Source organism: Daphnia pulicaria, chromosome 4 (assembly GCF_021234035.1).
Source record: "Daphnia pulicaria isolate SC F1-1A chromosome 4, SC_F0-13Bv2, whole genome shotgun sequence".
Lineage (NCBI taxonomy): Eukaryota > Metazoa > Arthropoda > Branchiopoda > Diplostraca > Daphniidae > Daphnia > Daphnia pulicaria.
The window spans coordinates 11,122,835-11,143,874 of NC_060916.1; the positions used below are offsets into that span (position 1 = coordinate 11,122,835).

Sequence of the window (21,040 nt, forward strand, 5' to 3'; positions counted from 1 at the left end):
ATGCGCGTGAAATTTTAAAATACTTTCCCAGACATATAATTTTTCCTGTAGAATTTTAACTTGTGAATAACAAAATTAGACCAATTACAATTAGCATAGACAATTAGCAGTGGCATTACTAACTATTTATTAAATGAAATATGAAATAGAAGTCGCACCTCACCGGAGTCATGCACGACGCGACGACGCCCTTCCGACGACCGGAACTATAAGGTATATAGGGCATATTCGGGCCTATTTATTAGACTCATAGCTTCGGAATTACGCAGGCTACGGAAAATGAGACATGTAAGATTTAAAATTTATACAAATGTGGAATCTATTCCATGCACACCTGTACCTGAGTACCGGCTGTAGGAAATAAAGACCGTCGATCGGGATTCTGTGCAGTGAGATGAGCGTGTGTGTGACGAGCGAGAGAGTATTAAAGAAATTTAAAAATAATAATAATTACATGATACCCACCGCCAGAGCGAAGAAGTGTGCCCAACCTGCCATTAGGGCAGAATTTTAGTTTCTGTCAATCAAGTATTTTTCTGCCGGGACATTTCAATTGCCATGGCCATAACATAAGGTTTATAATCTTTATTTCAATCGCAACGCCGCCTCCAAATCCTCAACCATTTCTACCACTAAACTACAGGGCCAAACCAACTAAACGTTCGACTGTTATTGAAACAAATTAAATGAATGGAATGTTTCACAAGAGTGGAAGCAATTCGTAAGAATTAATAAAAATTATCTAATAGCTACCATAGATGTTAAGTTTTTTTTTTTCAAGTCACCGTCAGAATGGAGTCTGGGTTACTTTGAAAAGAGCTGACACAACTAATCATTACCAAATATCTGTTACTTTTTTTCTTTCTTTCTTTTTTTAATTTTATTTTTACATTTTTACTGTTTTAGTCGTGGGCACGAGTCCGGCTTAAACGGCTTAAAGTTACCCTCAACTAATATTATGGATAACTCTGAACATTTTTCCGTTTTTATTTTATCGAGCATTAATTTACATTATGTTAGAATAGTTCATGCTGAAAATTACTGCAAATATTCAATGTTACCCAAGTTTACTGTGTCCATCACGTCCGCATTAATACACGTGCATGATGGCTTGTTGTTCTGGGAAAGATGTTTTGATGTGTCTGAAACGTCATTCATTTATGTCTGAGAGTCCTTAGACTAAAATAGTTAAAACAACAAGTCACTGGGGACAAGTATCAAAAAGTTCAGACGGTCAAGTATATCAGACGATATTGATCAAACTACGTGACTGGATATGGCAAGCCGTTCGTGCCACTTTTTTTCGTAAATCTAAAAACGGTAATCTAAATCTAAAAACGGTAATCATAATGCTCAATGTAATAGTAAACAGCTTTGTAGGGCTAATGATAAATGTATTGCTAATCCTAATGGTAAACAGCTTATATTATTGCGCAGTTTGCAGAGGGTTTTAAATTTTAAATTAATGATGACATTCCAAATAAGGAATTAATAATATATTTACAAATACAATTACGTTATCCATTTTAAATTTATTTATAATTTGTATTAACACAGACAATAATTGTTGCATTAACTAAGTTCAATCCCACAATTAGATGGCCCATTTAATCTTATTTTTGTAATACCCCGTTTCCAATCGAGCCAGTAATAGCTCGACATTTTCGCCATCTAGGAAGGGAAATTCGAATGAATAAATGTCATCTCCGTAGTGTCACCTAGTGTTGAATGATACAAGATTCTCACATTCAAAAATTGTTCCCGGCACGTTTTGAATAGATATTCTTATTAATTAAGATCGGAAGCGTTTAGCTCCCGAAGATAAAGATACAATCAAGGACGTGCTAGTCACAGTCAACACCCCCCCAGGGTCAAGAAGAATTGTTAAAACTGACGCGCGACGATTATTTCACCCAAAGTCCGCATTTGATTTGCATTGGACGTTGCGGAATGCATTCACTTAAACCAATCGAAATCTTTTTTGTCTTTTTCCTACACAAAAACCACATGGGGCGAGCCAAACAAAAATCTGCTGTTCAAGGCACCCCTTCACACAGCAACGCGCCGCTAGGGTGTCGGCTTGACCCATACCTTTAGATACTAATAAGGTTACTATATCTTCCAATTCTTGAAACCCAACAAACATACTAAACCCAACAACCTCTAAATTTATACCCTAAACCCCATAAGCCAATGCTTTACCTTAGCGATGTAATATCTGTAATAAATAAAAGTAAAAATATTGTTTGGACCAATTTTTATTTTCTTTTTGAAATGTTCAAAAAATTATCAAGACGGTTTTCTTCTGTACGAGTTTAAACGCAACCCGCCACCACTGCTGGGGCAATAAGACAAAAAACGATGTTTTAGTTTTGCGGAAATCAAATCAAGTTACAAATTTTTCAAAATCCACAACTTCTGTCGAATTTTGCATCTAGTCTACTGGAGCAGATAGCGATTCTGTGTTTGGTAGTTAAGAAAATGGTTGTTTAAATAACAAACGTACAGCGTACAGCGTTTTTTGCTGTACGCTGATTGGCCATTTTGGACACAAATTTGATGGCAACGCAGGATGTTACATGTTAGACTGCTCCATACTCCGTGTCCGTCAGCCCAAAAAATCATTCCCCGAGTTCATTCCCTGAGTTTTAGTCTTTTTTTTTTTACCCGTCACCCCGTTTGAACGCACTAAAGTTCGGGGAAAATGGCGACCCCCGAGTCCATTCCCCGAGTTTTAGTTACCCCCGTAGATTAGAAACTCTAGACATTTCTTGTCTAGGGAGACGACAAGTCTCTATCAATATCATTACGAGTTTGTCCAACAGAAAAGAGGCTGATGAAGTATTTCCAATTTCCAACAGTAAAAAAACAGAATAAGAAAAATGTATGGAATTGAACAATTTGTATAATAGATAAAGTTAACACCTACGTAATTGATCACAGGGACTAATGCAAATTTCTGAAGCGATTTCTTCTAGTTATTCCTTGCCCGATTTCATACAAAATTTATCGATGTTTTTTACGATAAAATCTAGGCACTTTTCTGAAAGAGATATCTTATTAATTTGAGGCATTTTAATTTTTAAAGAATACTGCTTCAAAGTTGAAAAGTCTGTATCTAATTTTCTATCTCTGCAACTTGACAAGAAATTAATTTGAGTGATGTGAGTTGAGCAGACGAAAACCTATGACAACGTCGAAACTCTGACATTTCGCACACATAAATTGTAGTTAACTTACTTATCTAGTTATGTAACATCGTTAAACTTAAAATTATAGTTCGTGTTTTATACACCTTAGCACCTTAGCGCTGATGCAGGCTGCTTCTCTCCCGGACGACGACAGACTGCGCTTATCTAAACGAATCTGTGTCTGTGTGCTGTGCCACTTCGAATTGTTATCTAAGTTATCTGGTTTTTCACTGTTTTCTATTGATTTCCAAAATAAACATTTGAAAACTATAATAGTTCTGACTCGTGACTGCAGTCGAAAGTGATTTTCATGGCTTGTCAGTACTAATCAAAGACGAGTAACGGAGCACAACTGTTAATCTCGAAGTGAAATCGATAAGGAAGTGAACATGTTGAGTTATATCAAAGTATGTTTAATATAATTAAAAGGTCTTTTTACTTGACATTTTTCCACGTCTTAATTCTCTATTTAATTTTCAGTGCACAGGAACCCAGTTTACCGGCCGCAGATTTTTTAGCCTTTTGAGAGATAAAAACTTTATTGGAGGAAAATGGGTTGCAGCATCTTCTGGCAAAACGTTTGAAGTAACAAATCCTGTCAATGACAAAGTCATTGGAACAGCTCAGGACTCAACTGTTGTGGATGCAGAAAATGCAATTGAAATTGCCAGTAACAGTTTTAGGAATTGGGCAGAATTGCCAGCAAAGGAGAAAGGAATAAAGCTCAAAAGCTTGCTGAAGCTTGTCAATACTCACAGTGATGATCTTGCAAAAATTATCACGGCTGAATGTGGCAAGCCCTTGGCAGAGGCCAAAGGAGAAGTCATGTATTCTGCAGGTATCGTTTAACAGTTGTCTCATTTTTCTTTCAACCGTTTTCATCCCTTTTCTCTTTATTTTCAGGCTATCTAGAATGGTATGCTGAAGAAGCCAAAAGAATTTACGGTGAAGTTTTGGTATACCACTTTGGACTTCCAGTTTCACACTGAAGCTTCATATCTTCTTAACTATGCCATTTGTAATGTATTTAACTAGGCTGCACCAAACAATACGAGAGAGATGGTAGTCTTGAAAGAACCGATTGGTGTGGTTGGCTTCATCACTCCATGGAACTTCCCTTTGGCCATGCTCGTTCGTAAAACTGCAGCTGCTCTTGCTGCCGGTTGCGTTTGCGTAGCCAGACCCGCCGAAGACACGCCATTTTCTGCACTAGCTCTAGCTGCCTTGGTAGAAAAAGCTGGTTTCCCAGCCGGAACTTTCAATGTCGTGACATCGTCACGATCCCAAGCCGGACCCATCGGTCAAGTATTCTGTTCCAGCCCTAAAGTGGCTGGCATTTCGTTCACAGGTATACCATTACAACAACAGCCCATACATATAAGAATCCTTTTAATCACTCAATTTCGAACACTGAAAAGGATCGACTGCCGTTGGTAAAATACTTTACCAACAATCTTCCGGCACCGTCAAACGACTTGGATTGGAACTCGGTGGCAACGCGTCCTACATCATATTCCCAACTGCCGATCTATCGAGAGCTGTTCAAGGTGTCATGGCTTCCAAATTCCGAAACGCTGGCCAAGCTTGCGTGGCCACCAACCGTGTACTTGTCCACGAATCGGTTTTTGACAAGTTCTCCGAGATGCTGGCCACAGCTGTCAAGAATCAATTGGTCTCTGGCGACGGGTTCGACCCCGCCGTCAATCAAGGGCCACTCATTAACGAGCAGCAGTTCCAGAAAGTCGACGGGATCGTCAGAGACGCCGTGAGCAAAGGAGCTCGTCTCGTCTCTGGCGGCGGGATTCATCCGACTCTGAAGGGTCGCTTCTATCAACCGACGGTGCTCGCCAACATCACCGAGAACATGAAAATCTACAGCGAAGAAATCTTCGGACCCGTTTGCCCCCTCTACAAGTAAAATTTGAATGATTTCAAACTGTCGTCGTTTCAAACCGATTTCATTCGTCGAAATGTTTTGTACAGATTCTACTCCGAGGACGAGGCTGTGACCATCGCCAACAGCACGAGACGGGGGCTGGCCAACTATTTCTACAGCAACGATTACGCCCAAGTGTGGCGAGTGGCCAAACGTCTCGAGTCGGGAATGGTGGGCGTCAACGAAGGCCTCATCTCTGCAGCTGAAGCGCCGTTCGGCGGCGTCAAAGAATCCGGTTTCGGTCGTGAAGGCTCCCGTCACGGAGTGGACGATTACGTCCACACCAAATACGTCTGCTTTGGCGGATTAAACAATTGAATGAATTAAATTCCAAAAGGTTCACATTTTTACAAAACCCAAAATAAAAAGTCTTCCTACATTACGAATGTGAATTTTAAAAACATGTTTCAAATCATACCGTGGTGTGTGTACGTGGGTATACAAGTTTATTAATGTTTAATTTTTTTTTATGTTGTAGTTTCTTTTCTTTTAAACCGGGGGCCGTTTGTCAAAAAAAGATTCTCATACACAACAACACTTCCATTCAAAGTAATATGGGATTATTAATAATAAGTGTGTATCATACAACAGTCAAAGAGATAGATAGAGAGAGAGAGAGATAGAGACGTTAGAGGAGGAAGGTGTTTGAAATGCAACACAACAACAATAGTGATGAAGGGGGGGAGGGATTTATTGGACAATAGGAGGGCGGGGCTTAAGAGTGGGACGTTTTGCAATCATATATACCAACAATATTTAGAAGGGAAAATACTCGAGAAAAATAAAAAATCAAACAAACAAAGGCGAACATAAGACATGTGTGTGGCATCGAATCGATATATAAGCTTGTGATCATTTCTTTTTTTTCTTTTCTCTCACCCCGTAAAGAATGCTCTGAAACAATTGGCAAATCTGTTCGCTATTTCTTTTTTTTTATAAACTCCAAAGTTGGGGGAATTTGAAACACAAGAAACAAAAATAAAAAGGATAAATGGTTTTTGTTTCCACCCAATTAGAAGTTTTCTGAGGTATTAATATTTTTTCCTCCCCTTTTTTTCATGTGTGTGTCAGTCTGGTACATTTTATTTATACGGCTCAAGTTCTTTGAAATGTTTCAAATTATTTAGTTGACAAGTAAGTTTTTTGTTGTTTGTTTTTTTCTGGTTTTTATTATTTCGCTCTCTATCCACAGGGTACACACACACAGGCGCGCGCGCAAGTGTGTGATGGTGGAGGGGATTTCCTAACTTTGACAAGGGATCAACAAACGGAACAAAAGAAGAAAGGGAAAAAGGAATCAAAATAAAAACAGTCCAATCCATGGTTGAGCTTATTGTGTCATCCTCAAGAGGATCTTCCTTTTTCTTCCTTCAACTTTTTTTTGTGTTTTGTTATTTTCCTCGTAAATGGGGGGAGAACAGAAAAAAGGGATAGCTAGAGAGTCTGTATAGTAGAAATCGATAGAAGGAAGCTTGGCACAAGGATCGTTTTTTTGTTTTCTTTAATAGACCATGCATATATATATATATAAATTCTATGTATGTATATATATATATACGTGAGTGTGTGTGGTAGACCCTCCGTTTCTCTTAATAACGCGAAGCGGAAGGTCCAAAATCGTTCAGTCGAATTTAAGAAAAAGGAAAAAAAGAATTTCTTAAATTTGTGTGTCGTTGGGGATTTTTTTAAAAAGAAAAACGGTGAAGGGCACTCGCTATTACGTAGATACGTTTCCTCGTCTGATGGACCCTGACCATCAAAATGTGGGACTGTGTGTGTGTGAATCTGAAGTTATGTAATCAAATAAAAAGTCGTGGGAAAAAAGAAACGAAAAAACCTAAAAATCTTTTTCGCGGTCGAAAGCGAAATAGCACCGGGAAGGGACAGTTGTACAGAAAGAATTAGGAAAAAATTAACGCTTTAATTGAAGAATGGTAATTCAAATGTTTAAAAATTACCCAAAAGATTGAGAGAAATCAGAGAAAAAACCTGTGATGATGATGATCGTGTCAACAACGTGTTGTGAATTAAACTGATGATTACTTTAAGCTCATAATACTGAGATTGTACAGTTTTGTTTTTCTTTCACAATTTAAAATCGAGAGCTCGAGTCGGGAGGGGGCGGGAATTGATTTTGAATTTTTTTTTTCTTTGTTTGCTCGGTTTTTTAAAAAAATTCTTGTTTAGAGAGAGAGAGAAATTTTTGAGATCGATCCTTACCGGAGTTTGTTGGTAAAAGGATTAGCTGAGTAATTAAAAAAAAAATGAAATAATAGTATACTATAATAGTAAAAAAACGGTTGATGTCGGGAGTGATTTAGAGTGGGGGGAGGGGGCGAGAGAAAAAACAAACAACTGATATGTCCACAAAAACTGGAAAAAAAAGTTTACAGAACATCTGGGGAGCATTTGAGCATCGAAAATATTAAACTTTTTCTTTTTTTTCTTCTTTTTGTATATGATCGGGAGTGATGAAGGAAATGAAAGGGACACGATCGATTATTGCCGTTCCTTGATCAAAGATTAGAGAGAGATGGGGGGGGGGGGGGGAAATAATAATGTAACACCCTGATGCTGGACTCGCTATGTATATATAGTTTTAGAGAGTTTCTTTTCTTTTTGTTTAATTAGTTAGAGATGATTTCGGGGGTAATGTACCTTGTAGTAGTGCAAAGTGTGTGTCATCTCTTTCTTCTTCTTCTCAGTACCCACCGAAAGCAGCCGGATCTGAATTTCGCTCATCTTTCGGCCCTGCTGATCCTCCTGCACCACCTCCTGCACTACCTCCTGCTCCACTTGGACCTCGGCTTCCATCGAGGGCTTGGTGATTGGCGGCAGCTGCGTTGAGGTAGCTGGCAGCCGCTTGAGTGGTCGTGTACGAAGGGGCGTACGTGGTGCCGTAGGCGTACGAAGTGCTCGGGTGGAAACCGCCGATGACTCCTCCGGATCCTGGCGGATTGTAAGGAGAGAAACCAGATGGCGCCCCGCTATGCGGCGGATGAGGGTACGCCTGGCCGTAACTAGAGTATGGAAAGCCAGCAGCCATGGCAGGACTCCGACCGTTCATTTGAGACGTTGGGAACGACATCGGATACGACACTGTCCCCGTCCTATTGAAAACTGATTCTTGGCCACCTGACACCAACCGAGAATAAATATCCCCCCAAAAGAAAAAGAAAAAAGAAACAAGGTTACATCACGTCATCATCATTGGCTAATAATCACCAAAAAATACTAACGGAAATTTGAGATTTTTAATATAATGCAGACTTTTTTCTGTCTAGTGGATAGATGTTGTACCTGGATTGTAGAGGTTGGGTGGAAAGGATCCTCCATTGGGGGTAGTGTAGTGAGGCGCGTAGTGACCGAATGACGTTGAAGGATAAGAGAAACTAGGCTGGGCAGGGGCTGTACTGTAGTGACCGAAACTCGTCGACACGGCCACGGGTTGCTGACCATGTAAGCCGTTTGGGTGTTGCTGTTGCTGCTGCTGTTGATGCTGTTGTTGTTGATTCTGCTCTCCATCGGCCATGTTTGGAATTTGGTCCACCAACGATTCCAGACCTGATAAGCTCTTACTTGCAACATCCTGTTGGGAGGAGAACGAGATGGAAAAAGAGAGAGAAAAACGTTTGAAACGAGAACGGAAAAAGACACGACGTTGGGTGACACGAAATGACCTTTACTTGATTGGGGACGTGATAAGCGACTGCCGGTGGCGTAGGCCTGTAAGCCATGGGCTGCGGAGTGCCCGGATGACTCCTGGGAGGAGGTGGGTGGTGCTGCTGCTGCTGCTCGGCCGCTTTGCTGCTGCTGCTGTTGACACCGGGAGAAGTCATTTGGTGATGCCTGGAATCGCCGTTCAATTCGGCCGGTGTGGCCCTGTGTTCCGTTTTCGGATGGCCTTCCCTCATCCTGTCGCTTACGAAGAGGAAATCAATTAGCCAATTCCGTCCGTCCATCAAAATGGATGGAAAATTTTGAGACTCACCCTGGATCGAATTCCAATTGACGAGGCGATGACGTGGCCGGTTGAGGTGTTGATGATGTGGATTGATGGGGAGACATGTCGTTACAAAGTCCCGATAGCGGCCCTCCTCCGACATTGCTGGACGCCCGTCCGTAATAGTCGAGAGCGTGAGAATGTTGTTGCTGACTGGAGGCGGAGGATGATGATGACGGGTGGTTGATTACACTGGGTTGATTATTGACAAAAGAGTGGCCGGCCATGCTGGAGTAGCTGGACGGGGCAGGTGAGTGGGGCCCGCGATTATTCTCCAGGTGAGAGTGATTGGAGCTGCTGCTGCCGCCGCCTCCGCCAAATGAATTGCTCAGACCTCCGTTGGCATCCATCATCTGCGGAACGGGGCGGACCTCGTCCGTTCGGATCTTTTTCGGGCGCCCTCGCTTCTTCTTTGGCGGCTGGCCGTTGACAAAGTCGGCACCGTTCATGGCAGTAGACGAGCTGGACGTCGCAGCCGAAACACTCGACTGCTTCACCGGGGTAGGAGCTGTTGTTCCGTCCGCTCGAATTTTCTTGGGCCGCCCACGTTTCTTTTTTACCGGGACCTGGCCACCCATTCCGTCCTCAATTGGAAGCAAGGCAGGGAGATTCATTGGCTGTTGTTGTTGCTGCTGTTGTTGTTGCTCAGAGTCTACCGAGAACTCGCTGGCTCCTACTAGGGCCGGCAAGTCATCAGACGATAGGGAATCAACTGCCGGAATTGAAATGATTATTAGATATTATTGAAAGAATAAAAATAACAAATGAAATGATTCGACGTGTTACCTTTTAAATGTTCACTAATTTCCGTGCCGTCGTCAGCGGCCCGGATCTTTGGATCGTTGAAGATCACCTCATTCTCATCGATTTCGGGAATGAGGCCGTTGAGGTAGTCGCGGAACTTTTTCAGCGCAGAGTAAAACGGCACCTTGTCCATGGCTCTGGGCAGTTGAGCGCATCGGGCACTCGAAGACGGCATCACCCAAATGAACTATAGTGGGGGCAAAAAGAAGACACGGACCAGTTAAGGAAAGACACAACTCAAAACCCGTTATCAAGTTAATCTAGTTAGGAGCGTGTACACAGAGACAAGCGAGCACAAGGGATGAGGAGGTCAAAAACTTTTTGGCGCGTCTTGTTCATCTTCGCTAGTTGTTGTAAAACAAAAAAGTGGTGGTGGTGGGTGGGGTTGGCATGTAATCTGATAAAGGAAAACGGGAAAAAAGTTTTGCTCCTCCTTTCACGGTTGGGCTGAAAACAAACTCACTGTATTCGTTCCGTCAATACATTCGGGCTGCTTGCCGAAGGTGAACTCCTTCTTGCCGCTAAAGACTTCGTAGATACCTTTGCCGTTAAAGACGGCAATCTTTGGCCGGTACTGCTGTAACTTTTCCAGTAATATCCGGCCGCCTACAAGCGTGAAGACATAAATTATAATTCTCCCCTTTTTTTTACTTTACAAATTTTATGTCAAATTTTTATGATGAAGGAAAAAAGATTTAAGACTTGAAAGAAATTATACGTGTAGGATAATACCTTCTCGGATTTCTTTGCGAGTCAGATCGGCGCTACCCTTTGTAGCTCTGGCTACCATATTGGTGAATCCGATGCCAAAATGCATCAGTTTAAAGTCATCATCGGCCGTCATCGGTTCCGGAACAAGGCCGGCTAGATACAGGCACTTCCCTGTTGGCGGCACACAAACGTTTAACTACGTCAATAAAATGTTGTAATGAAAATTCATTTTTTATGATTATTATTACAGAAATGGTTGCCCGGCCCTGCGTAATGATGTCCTTTGTATGCAGCGAAAAGGCCCGGATTAATTCCAATCTAATAAAATGTGGAGATATACAAACAATTAATTGCAATTTTTCTGGGTATATAAAAAGTCATTCGAAATCAAAATGGCGACTCTTACGATAACGACGTCCAAGTTTGAGGCCAGATGATCTGGGAGTGTTCTAGACCGAACTTCCTCCTCAGTCATGCCGTTGAATCGGTCATGTCTTCGCCTCTGTTTGTAATGCTCAGATTTGGTGTACTTCCGTTTGCCTGGCTGGCCGTCGGCGGCGTCAGCTCCGACCGGGAGAATGCTGTCCATTGTCATTGGCGGCAGTGGCAGTGGCTCAACGTCCCTATGCGCAAAAGAGAAAGGACTGCACGATGAACAAACAAAAACAAAAAAACATGGAGGAGGTCGAAAAATTCAGATTTCTGAGTCATCTCGATAATCAAAATCAATATTGATAATACCTTGGGACTGGTTCGGGTAGGATTTTCTTCTTTCGTCCACGCTTTTTAGGTGCTGGACCCGTGGTGGGCTCAGTTTTGATTGACTCGACAGCGGCAGGTGCAACTGCACTTCTGTTTGCCCCTGTTTCTTCATCAACAAAACTGTACGGATCTTCTGTGTTCTCATCTTTGTACACTGGGCCACCTGGATTGCAGAGAAAGGAAATGAACCCAACGACCAACATAACTGAAATGAGTCATTTCTTGATGATACCTGTGTTCGATGGCATCATGCTGTAGTGGGATGGAGGGTTAAGGCTCATTCCTCCATCCATCCCGTGCCCATAGTGATGTGGATGGTGGTGTTGATTCATGTGGGGGTTCGGGATCTGTGGCTGGGCCTGTGGGTAGTGAACAGGATGGTGGTGGTTCTCTGAGCCAGGACCGTTCTGATGAGGTGGCCCATAGTGATGATGGTGGTGAGAAGCTAGATGATCGTAAGTGTGTTGAGGCTCTCCATAGTGCATGTATGGATTGTAGTGATGATTGGCGTAGGTGCCATCATTGATGGCATAGTTGTAGTCATACCCATTGTTGCCCATTGGTTCATTCTTCACGTAACTGAGATGGTGATCACAACGGTTAGGCCCTGCCATCGAGTGCTGGAAAAACCCAAAATCAAGCCAGAAACAAAAACTTACGGAGTGTTGTGGAGTCCATGAAGGGCCTCCTGGGCAGCCATGATATCCAATCTTTGGTTTCAGTAAACGAAACTGCCGTTTTTGTGTGTGAACGAGGGGTAACTCACAGATTTCAACAACAAAAAAAGAAATATATAGATGTGTATCCAAGATGGGGGTTCGAGAAAGAATCACAGTGGCGCTCGAGTTTCAGACTTTTGACCACAAAGCTCTTGAAGCCGAGGCGCGATCTGTCTGATGGCTGCAATCGTTCATCATTTTGGTGTGTACTGCGTGTATGGCTGCTCGAAAAGAAATCTTTTTTTGCCCACTCTCAAGTCACTACGGTGTTCCTGCTGTTTGACGCAAGGTGATGCAGACTAGCCAACATGTCAACACCAAACAATGGATGAAAAATCGGGGGGGGACCACTATATCGATAGAGGGCTGGCTATATAGCTGGTCGTCGTTCTCTTCAATATTAACGATACACACACACAACACACACGCAGACACACACACAAACCATGAGCAGCTGAGCTCTCAGTTCATCTACTGAAAGTACAACGCAACTTTCTCTCGGCTCTCCTTTGCACTTGGCATCAAACAACTTGGCTCCGCCCACTAGCTGGCCCGAGCTCTCGGCGCGTCAGACTGGTTTTTCACTGACGGGTTTATGTTGTACGTCTCTCTCTCTTTCTCTGGCCACCATACGCAAAAAGAAGAAGAAGAAATGAGGGTTTTTCTCAAGATACTTTGGCCGAGATAAATATTCTTTGGTTTGGTGGTGGCTGGGGTTGCTGCTCAGCTCCAACCCACCAACCAGCTAGTCGAAAATGTAGATTTTTCTAAACCATATTTTTTGATAGATTTCGCCGTTTGAAATCTAAATGGCCTCGGACGGAACATTACAGACGGTTTTTTAATGTTTTTCCCTTTTTTTGGGGGCCCTTTTCTTTCTTTTAATGGCGGTGATAAAATAATATTAGCGTCCGGGGGTTAGCGAAGGGAAGAAGAAGAAGGCTAGAAAAACAAAACACTAACGCCATCCGCATATATAGACTTTTCTACACACACTGGGGCTGGGTGGAAAAGCTAGTGAGTGACTCTGGCACGACCTTGGCTATCGTGTACACACTCGTCCGTCGTGATGGCGAAGGAAAGAGGGGGGGGGGGGGGAGGAGGGCGGCGTTTGTGTTAGAGGACTAGCAAAGAAGAAGTAGAAGTAGAAGAAGAAGAAGAAGAAGAAGAGAGAAAATGAGCATGAAAAAAGAACCTCGGGCGTGTTCTAAACCTCGCTCTCAGCACATATATACCCGTCGAATGTATGTGTGTGTGTGTGTAGTTACTGGTCACACATAAAACTCAAGGTGAATAATGTTGCAATAGCACAAATAACTGGCAGCTCTTTTTGACTCTCTGTGTCTCTCTCGGAATCATTCCCGACCGATGGTGGTGGGCAATGGCCGACGTGAGTTATGTAGTTTCTGAACTCCCAGTGATGATCATCTCAAAATCTATTCGCATATAAATGTAGTATACTATAGATATCTCCCCCCGCATTTCAAAGATTACAATCTTCTTGACATTTCTTTTTAAGAGAGAAAAAAGAAATGCAGTTATGAACGGTTGACTGGACACGGTCACGTTAACTCGGTCCCCTCCCTACTACTCCCCCCCATTGGAAATGGTCGGGGGCACACATACACACAGGGAAAAAGCTGCCGCGGGCCGCTCGGGCTGGTGATCATCGGTTACGACCGAAAAAAGAAACGAAAGAAGAAGAAGAAGGTTAGAATATAGTGTGGTAAGAAAGAAGAAGGGAAGAAGAGGAATGAAGAAAAACGGGCCGGATGACCGAGGGGGGTTATTTCGAAACGGGGCTCAGGTAAAACTCATAAAATATAAAGGTCCACACACATTTCTCAAAAAAGTCTCCCCCCCCCCCTCTTAACAGCCCCGAGGTGTACCACCTCACCCGAAAATAAGTTGAAATCGTTTTGTCGTCTGTAATAAAATCAGGGGGATAGAATAGCAAAAGCCACCACCCCTCCATCAATAAGGAGAGAGTTGTATGCACGCTAATCGATGGTCAATAAAAATGTTTAAAAACACAAAATGGCGGTCGTGATTATCTATCCATTTAAGGGTGGGAGAAAATAATTTAACAAAAATCTATTTTTCAATTTCATCAAAACGAAAATGTAGTATAAGAAGCGAACGATGAACTTTGCTTTCAATCTATATAACGCCCACTACTACTACCCCCCGCCCGCCACCCGTTTTTCGGTGTGGGGCTTTGGTCGCTTTTTACTGTGACGTAGTAGTAGGACGCGCGCGGCCATTATTGATTTTACCTGAGCCCCTCTCTCTCGGCTCTCGGCTTTTTTCAACGTTCAAATGGGAGAAAAAATTCGGGAGCGTCGGCGGCAGCGGCGGCGGCCTAAAAGTCTGACGCTCTCGTTAGAAAACGAAACGAACCTAAATGAGAGAGCGATGGGCGTGGCCTTTTTAGGATATGGCCGTTTCCTGTTTCCGTTTTTTTTTTTTTTCATCCGTCATCTTCATCATCCATCCATCCATCGCGAAAGGGACCCCGCGTAATAAGTTGCACAGGGGAGAGGGGGGAGGCTAGCTGCGGTCGGCGGATGGAGTGGGAGGAGCCTACATATTCATCTAACAGTTTCTTCTTATTTCCAACCAACAGCCACTTGAAGGAGTGAGCTGCTGTTTCAAGTGCGTAGTTTCAAGAGGATTTTTCACTCCGGAACGGAACGATGGATGCGCCTCAAAGTTTTTATTTGTTTCGATTTTCGATGGGGACGGGCGATGATTATTAATAAATTTTCGATTCGTAGTAGATACGAGATGGTGGTGAGAAATAATTAAGCGACGCCGAGTTGCCAATTTGAGCCGCTAGGCGCCGTGGCGCTACTGGGCAATCCCCCCCCCTCACCAACTCCACGATCCGAAAAGTTCCCCGGAGGAGCAACTGAATCTGTTATCGAGCGGCCAGGGCAGCAGCAGCAGCAGCAGCAGTAGTCCACCGAGCTCTTCTCTCCGTTCCTCCTCTCTTCCGTCTGATTCTTCCGACTCGATTCACTTCTCTCTCTCTTTCTCTCCTCCTCCTCCTCTTCCGTCTTTGGTGGCGTCGTGACGTCATTACATCAATAACTGCCGGCTCCTGCTGCTACCTCTCAAACCCTACACCAGGCGGCCATAGCTCCAACACAGAGAGACTTTCGCTCCGTCCCGTCCGTCCATCTTCCAACCCGAGCAGCCAGCCCAGCGTCGTCGTTCAATTCCAGCCGACACCACACGCAACAAAGAGCCATGGGTGCGTCTCTCAAGGCCAGCAGCAGCAGCTACTACACCGCAGCAGTGTCGTCCTTGGTGGCCTTATGGCTGATCCTGATCGTTATCGCCCCAACAGGTTTTGCAACATTTCACTTAAACGTTGTCCTCCCTCCCACCTCCCACCTAAAGATAAAATGGTGCTGTCTCGATTCCGGTTTATTCCGCGCTGTGTGTGTAGTTTCTTTCAACTTCTGACCATTTTCGTTTTGCGTCTTCTTCTTCTTGCCCAATAGCCGAGGGGAGCATCAGTTGCTACACGTGCTCATCTCGCAATGGCACCGACATGAGCTGCGAAGATCCTTTCCATCCGGCCATGTCCGATTACAAAATCGGTTGCATGGTGCCCAAAGAAGGTCACGTGGGCAAATTTCCGGCCAATTTCTGCGTTAAAGTTGTCGGCACAGTCTGTAAGTTTTCCTCCGAATTCTAATAATAAATTGTCGATTTAGTTTCTCTTCCAATCTCTTGACGACCTTGTCTTCATTAACATTTTTCTCTTGGTGCGATGTGATTGACTTGACGACGTTGACTTTTCTCTCGACTGGCCAATAATAATATTTGGTTTTTCGGTTGTTGTACACTTTCAACGAACCGTTAGATGGCACCAGGGAGAAGCTAGTCATCCGAACCTGTACCCTGGAAAACGTAAATTTATAAAAATAATAATAATATTATAAAAACAAACAAACAATTTGAATTTTTTACATTACAGATGGAAAACCAGTGCGGGGAATTCAAATACGAACACGAAAGTCTGGCCGGATGCATTCTGACTTGCCAGAGCGACGGATGCAATGCGGCAACCAAAAACCTGATGCTGCCCAGTTTCGCCACCGCTTCCTCATTCTTCCTAGTCTACAGCGCAATAACTCTACTAGTCAACGCGTCACCATCAGTCTGATGATCAAAGAAATCAAAGGACAATTTCCTAAATGAAAAATTCAACGTACAATTTTTAAATAATCCAAGTCGAAAATTTGTTTTCTTCCGTCGTCATTTCTTTGAGTGGGGTTTTTTCTCGACCGAAAAAATAATCCTTTTTCCATTGTATTTAATATTAATTGTAAACAAAATGAAAGTGTTTCACCGCTTTCGATTGGTTAATTCTAATAAACTTGTTCGATCCACGACGGTGTTTTGAGAATGTGAAAGAGACTAGATGGAAGATGCTGGAATAACGGGCCGTTCGTGGCGGAAAAAGATCCTGGCGCTGTTCAAGTTGTAGAATAACAAATCAAATTCCTGTCGCAAACGAACAAAAATCAAATCAATGTGACAAGGATATTATTTTTTTAATTTCACCTGTCGATAAGTTTCTAATCGGTGGAGGGTCAGACTCAGCGTGTCCTGACTGGCCTGCGATTGGAGTCCGGCCATTTTCCTTTCGCGCTCGAAAAATTCCCTGACGGATGAGAACCACTGCAGGGCGTCGAAATCCTTCCACTGGTCCAGAACGGAGAGGCAGTAAGCCAATCCCATGGCCAGTCCGTCGTCGGTGAAGGTGCACGTTTCCTGCTTGTTCTTCTTCATCAGCTTCTCCTTGCAGGTGACGATGTGTTCGACGTAGTTGACCGTCAGCGGCGGAACGATGACGTAAAAATGGCGCAAGTGCGAGTGGCGAGGATCGCGGAAAAACGGCCGGAAGACGTCCACCAGCAGTTTGAAATAGTCGGAACTCTCGGACAGATTTTGAGCCAGATCGTCCAGCACCTTGTCCAGGGCTTTGCTGGACAGTTCGGATAGGCTAGAGAGAGCCGGATTAGATTTAGCCAAGGATTCGAATAATCCATCGGCCATGTCCATCGTATCGTTGTGGTTTTTAAGGCTACTGGCACTGCTGCCCAGTTGATGATCCAGTCCAGTTTCATTGAGATAAACCAATTCCGCCAAATCCGGAACAGGAGCTGGAAAAAAAAATAATAATTCAATTTTTGTTAGGAATATCATTTGAATCCGGCCGGAATGATGTATAATACCACAGGATTCGGCGCTGCAATGGATGGATCCACTTCTCAACATCCTGACGTAGCCCAAAGCGTTTCCGAGGTGGGTAATGAGTATTCGGAATTGGTCCAGATAACTCAATCCGATGGAATTGAGTCCCAATTTGCGGATGCCCCTGTGGAACTTCTCGGCCCGCTCGTACGGATATCGGAGAGCCGAATCTTTGCCTTGGCTCAACTCGCGCAAATAACGAGCATCTTTCATCAGCCGCGATTTGATGTGCTCGTCGTACAGGAACCTATTTGGGCGGGAAAAATTCAAACGGTTCAACACTTAAAAAAAAAAAAAAAAATAAAAGTCTGAAAATTTCATTTACTGAGAAAAGACGAAAAACTTTTTGCGGAGAAACTGGTAGGTGAAGTTGACGGCCGTGTTGACGACGCCGGACCCGTGGGTCCTGATGGAATTGGCCGCGTGTTTGATGCCGATCGTGCTCAAGTGTTTGCTGGTGCTCGACTGCTCGACAAAGAACTGGTTGTTGAGATTGTAGCCGAAACGGGCCACAAACAGGTGAATGTTGCGCATGATTTCCAGGACGTCGAGCCCTTGCTCCAGGGTCTGGCTGGGCAGCCGGTCGGGCAGCGGCTTCAGGTTGAAAGCCAATCCGGCCAAGAGTCTCATCTGGCCGTACTTGCGCCAATCGTGAGAGGCCAAAGCGGCCAGATTGTAGAACGTCTGGCCGAGATAGTGTTCCACCCGGTGGGGGACGCTCAGCTGCTCGTGCCGGCCCAGAGGCAAGTCGCCCAGCGCTTGGCTCAAACACGGCGACTCTTTGAACGGATTGCGCGGCGTCGGGTGGAGGTGGGCGTGCGACTGGATCCGCAATTCCGTCTCGACCGAGGCGCACAGCGGCTCCAAAATGTGGACGTCCAGGGATCGGCGGATGAATTTCTGATGCCCTTCCACCAGCTGCCGAGGATTGGCCAGATGCTTGATGCTGGCCAGAGCCAATTCACAGTCCATGACGGCCATCAGAGTCTGTCCAATACGTGACGATTCGAAGCGTCTTTCACGAGCTTCCGGCAGGTAAGTGTTGAGGAGAGACTTGTGCCAGTAAAAGACTTCGCAATCGGCCAGATAACTCAAACGGTGGCGGATGCCAACGGAAAGGAGCTCCATCTTCTGAAGACGATGGGCCAGCAAGGACAATTCTTCGTCCTGGAAGGCGGTACAGGCGATGGCCAGCGAAATCCTGGCCGTCGAAACACGGGATGATGTGCAGGGACCTTTCAGGACTCGCTGGGCCAACGCCAGAGCCGCGCTGACCGTCTTCCGGGGACGTTTCTTGCTGCTCTTCTCGCCGGCCAATCGCTTGGCGGCCAACTGGACCACGTCGGAGACGGAACGACGGAGCTGCTGCTGCAGGTGCATCCAGGCCTGCGGGTAATCCGTCAGCTGTTTCTCGATGGCCTTTTGCAAGGTCTTGATGAGCTCGAACGTCTGAAAGGCGGCCATGACTGTGCCTTTGGAAATGACTGGCTGGATGGCCAAGTGGAGGTTCAATATCAAACGGACGACGCCGCTCAGTTTGGCCACGTAGCGAAGCCCCTGCAGGACCAAACAGCACTGATTGGTCAATTCTTCTTGGCTGTTGACGTGCTGGCCGCTCAGCCGCGACAGCCAGAGGACGATTTTCGTGTTCCACATTTGAAGGTCTTTGGCCAGCTGCTGGGAACGCTGGCGGACGTACTGGAACCGGGCAGAGCCGACACTCTCCAGCATTTTGGCATCGACGGCCCGGTCTCCGCGGGGTAGATAGAGCGACAAGAATTGGTCAGGGAACCACAGACACGACCCGACCAGAGGGACGGCCATGATGGAATTTTTGGCGACATCCAGGATGGTCTTGAGCTGTCGGTTGTCCACTTTTAGACCGATGTGAGCGTGCAGGACAAACAGGCAGACGATGTTGAGAAACTTTTGCATGTTCTCGTAATTGTCCCGCTCGCCTTCCTTGTCCAGACGGAACGATAATTCTTCGAGGAAGCCCTTGACGTTGGCTGAAATCTCGTCCAGCAAGACTTTGTTGTTGCTGGTGGGGAAACTCTGGTTCATGCATCGGAGGAAGAGCGTGCCCGAAAGAGTTTTCTCGGTGATTTCGTCGAGCGACAAGTCCAGCAGCCGCAAATCTTCCGGCGTCGTGTCGAAATTGGAGGCGTTGTGTTGAATGGATCGAACTACATGCTGCAGTTGAGCAACATGTTCCCTCAGCAAGTTGTTTCGGTTAATGATGGAATCCAAATTCACAAGGATTGACTGAAAAGCAAAGAGTGTGTGTGTTAGTTTCGGGATATTTTTAAGGGAAAAGTTGAGAATTAAAATACCAGCACACATCCCATTCTTTCGAAAATGATTTTGAAATGAGTTTCCCCAATCTCAAAGTATTTTGGTCCAGCGCCAGAGCTGCAGTACAATCTTGAAAGCTGGCCCACCATATTTTTGATTACTTTGTAGCAATAGTTGACATAGCTCAGCAACTTTTGCAATGTTTCGACCATTCTCCCGGCACATGCATGGCCCTCTCCAGCCTGCAGAGCTTTCTCGTCCACACCCTCACCGTAATAGAGGAGAGGGTAGTAGAAGGACCTTCGGTATGAGAAAGAAATGAACATGAACAGAACATGAACAGAATGAAATGAATCTAACCTCCCCTCTTCAACAAGAAAGTCCATCTCGCTGACTAAATGCCCCAGAGCCAGGACAACTTTTCTCAGCTCTTCATGATCAGAGTGGACAAGGTCGACTAGGGAGATGTCTTCGCAGGGAACTAAATCCAGACTGACTGTCTGACTGACATTTTCCTTGCTCAAATTTTCGTGAATTTGACACACTGCTTCCAGATTTGAGCCACACTTGACCATGAACTCGCTATATTCTCTTGCAACATATTCTTTGGCCACCTCTGCATTAAAAAAAAACAAGAGATTAGTGAAACTGATTACCATTCTAACTAATAAAACCAACTCACTTTCTGCGGCATATCTCCCATACTCGTGGTTGGTGACTGTCGAGTTCCCATTCATCCCTACCATTTTCAAAATCAAAGCAACACGATATTTCAATAAAAATCAATTAAATCATTTAAAAAACGCCCGTGACTATAATAACACGTAAACAAGCTCTGGAAACACAAAAAAATAATCTGAATCTTCAAATTCTCGGAATACCAAAATCGTCTGCTAGATCACAAAGTTGCCGGATGGGATTAAATCGAAACTAAAAAAGTTCCAATTTTTCCAAATTGGTTAATTTACATCTTTCGATCTGTTTCGATGATGTAACATTAGTATAACAAGAGTATTACTGATGAGATAACAATGAATAACTGTGACGTAACAACTATAAATGGTCAATCGAAAAACATTTTGATGTTTCTGGCGAAATGGTTTCCCACGGTCTAAAACATCGTGAGAAAATAGATTACGGGGAACCTGGGCAGCAATCGATTGGGGGTGGTGGATTAATCTCTCCCCCTCACCCCAATCCAATATGATGAAAACTAATGACGCCGGGTTGATCTTGTTTTATACAACCCCAGTGGGAATTACGAGGGAGTTAGACGGTGGGGTGAATTATTCGCACCACCCCGAAATGTCTGGGTGGGTGCCACATTCTTTCCTGGACAACCGTACTA

At 44.4% G+C, this 21,040-nt stretch overlaps 4 protein-coding genes across 7 annotated transcripts; 2 read left to right on the forward strand and 2 right to left on the reverse strand.

Moving 5' to 3' along the window:
• The first annotated feature begins 3,395 nt into the window (after positions 1–3,395).
• Positions 3,396–5,587, forward strand: LOC124337015 (succinate-semialdehyde dehydrogenase, mitochondrial-like). Its single transcript, XM_046791019.1, has 6 exons — positions 3,396–3,598; positions 3,672–4,029; positions 4,095–4,147; positions 4,227–4,539; positions 4,610–5,105; positions 5,175–5,587. The coding sequence occupies exons 1-6, from the start codon at positions 3,581–3,583 to the stop codon at positions 5,443–5,445; spliced, it is 1,509 nt and encodes a 502-aa protein (XP_046646975.1). The 5' UTR covers positions 3,396–3,580; the 3' UTR covers positions 5,446–5,587.
• On the reverse strand, positions 5,557–14,402 carry LOC124336889. Of its 4 annotated transcripts, none has more exons than XM_046790794.1 (12): positions 12,067–14,402; positions 11,640–11,986; positions 11,387–11,570; positions 11,052–11,268; positions 10,894–10,963; positions 10,667–10,816; positions 10,398–10,540; positions 9,917–10,121; positions 9,119–9,842; positions 8,808–9,048; positions 8,428–8,716; positions 5,557–8,262 (listed from the first exon to the last, which is right to left on the reverse strand). In XM_046790794.1, exons 1-12 carry the CDS (start codon positions 12,105–12,107, stop codon positions 7,829–7,831), a joined length of 3,045 nt encoding a protein of 1,014 aa, XP_046646750.1. In that variant the 5' UTR covers positions 12,108–14,402; the 3' UTR covers positions 5,557–7,828. The 4 variants fall into 4 exon arrangements, with proteins under 4 accessions (XP_046646750.1, XP_046646749.1, XP_046646747.1 ...); XM_046790793.1 differs by having other exon boundaries at positions 8,814–9,048; positions 11,052–11,289; XM_046790791.1 differs by having other exon boundaries at positions 11,052–11,289.
• A 762-nt stretch (positions 14,403–15,164) lies between these two features.
• Positions 15,165–16,529, forward strand: LOC124337191. Its single transcript, XM_046791289.1, has 4 exons — positions 15,165–15,478; positions 15,636–15,809; positions 16,001–16,047; positions 16,115–16,529. Exons 1-4 carry the CDS (start codon positions 15,379–15,381, stop codon positions 16,301–16,303), a joined length of 510 nt encoding a protein of 169 aa, XP_046647245.1. The 5' UTR covers positions 15,165–15,378; the 3' UTR covers positions 16,304–16,529.
• On the reverse strand, positions 16,436–20,587 carry LOC124336878 (WASH complex subunit 4-like). The gene is made up of 7 exons (XM_046790767.1): positions 20,375–20,587; positions 20,053–20,308; positions 19,731–19,992; positions 17,723–19,662; positions 17,379–17,644; positions 16,705–17,306; positions 16,436–16,644 (listed from the first exon to the last, which is right to left on the reverse strand). Exons 1-7 carry the CDS (start codon positions 20,436–20,438, stop codon positions 16,558–16,560), a joined length of 3,477 nt encoding a protein of 1,158 aa, XP_046646723.1. The 5' UTR covers positions 20,439–20,587; the 3' UTR covers positions 16,436–16,557.
• Positions 20,588–21,040: the final 453 nt, after the last annotated feature.

Coding starts and splice junctions, on each gene's coding strand:
- LOC124337015 (XM_046791019.1), top strand. Junction 4,540..4,609: donor GGCTGGCATTTCGTTCACAG/GTATACCATTAC, acceptor AACACTGAAAAG/GATCGACTGCCGTTGGTAAA. Junction 5,106..5,174: donor CCCGTTTGCCCCCTCTACAA/GTAAAATTTGAA, acceptor TGTTTTGTACAG/ATTCTACTCCGAGGACGAGG.
- LOC124336889 (XM_046790791.1), bottom strand. CDS start 12,107: ATGGCTGCCCAGGAGGCCCTTCATGGACTCCACAACACTCC. Junction 9,843..9,916: donor AATTAGTGAACATTTAAAAG/GTAACACGTCGA, acceptor CAATTCCGGCAG/TTGATTCCCTATCGTCTGAT. Junction 9,049..9,118: donor CAATTGGAATTCGATCCAGG/GTGAGTCTCAAA, acceptor CCTCTTCGTAAG/CGACAGGATGAGGGAAGGCC.
- LOC124337191 (XM_046791289.1), top strand. CDS start 15,379: ATGGGTGCGTCTCTCAAGGCCAGCAGCAGCAGCTACTACACCGCAGCA. Junction 15,810..16,000: donor TAAAGTTGTCGGCACAGTCT/GTAAGTTTTCCT, acceptor ACGAACCGTTAG/ATGGCACCAGGGAGAAGCTA. Junction 16,048..16,114: donor GAACCTGTACCCTGGAAAAC/GTAAATTTATAA, acceptor TTTACATTACAG/ATGGAAAACCAGTGCGGGGA.
- LOC124336878 (XM_046790767.1), bottom strand. CDS start 20,438: ATGGTAGGGATGAATGGGAACTCGACAGTCACCAACCACGAGTATGGG. Junction 20,309..20,374: donor TGGGAGATATGCCGCAGAAA/GTGAGTTGGTTT, acceptor TTTTTAATGCAG/AGGTGGCCAAAGAATATGTT. Junction 19,993..20,052: donor TTTCTTGTTGAAGAGGGGAG/GTTAGATTCATT, acceptor CTCATACCGAAG/GTCCTTCTACTACCCTCTCC.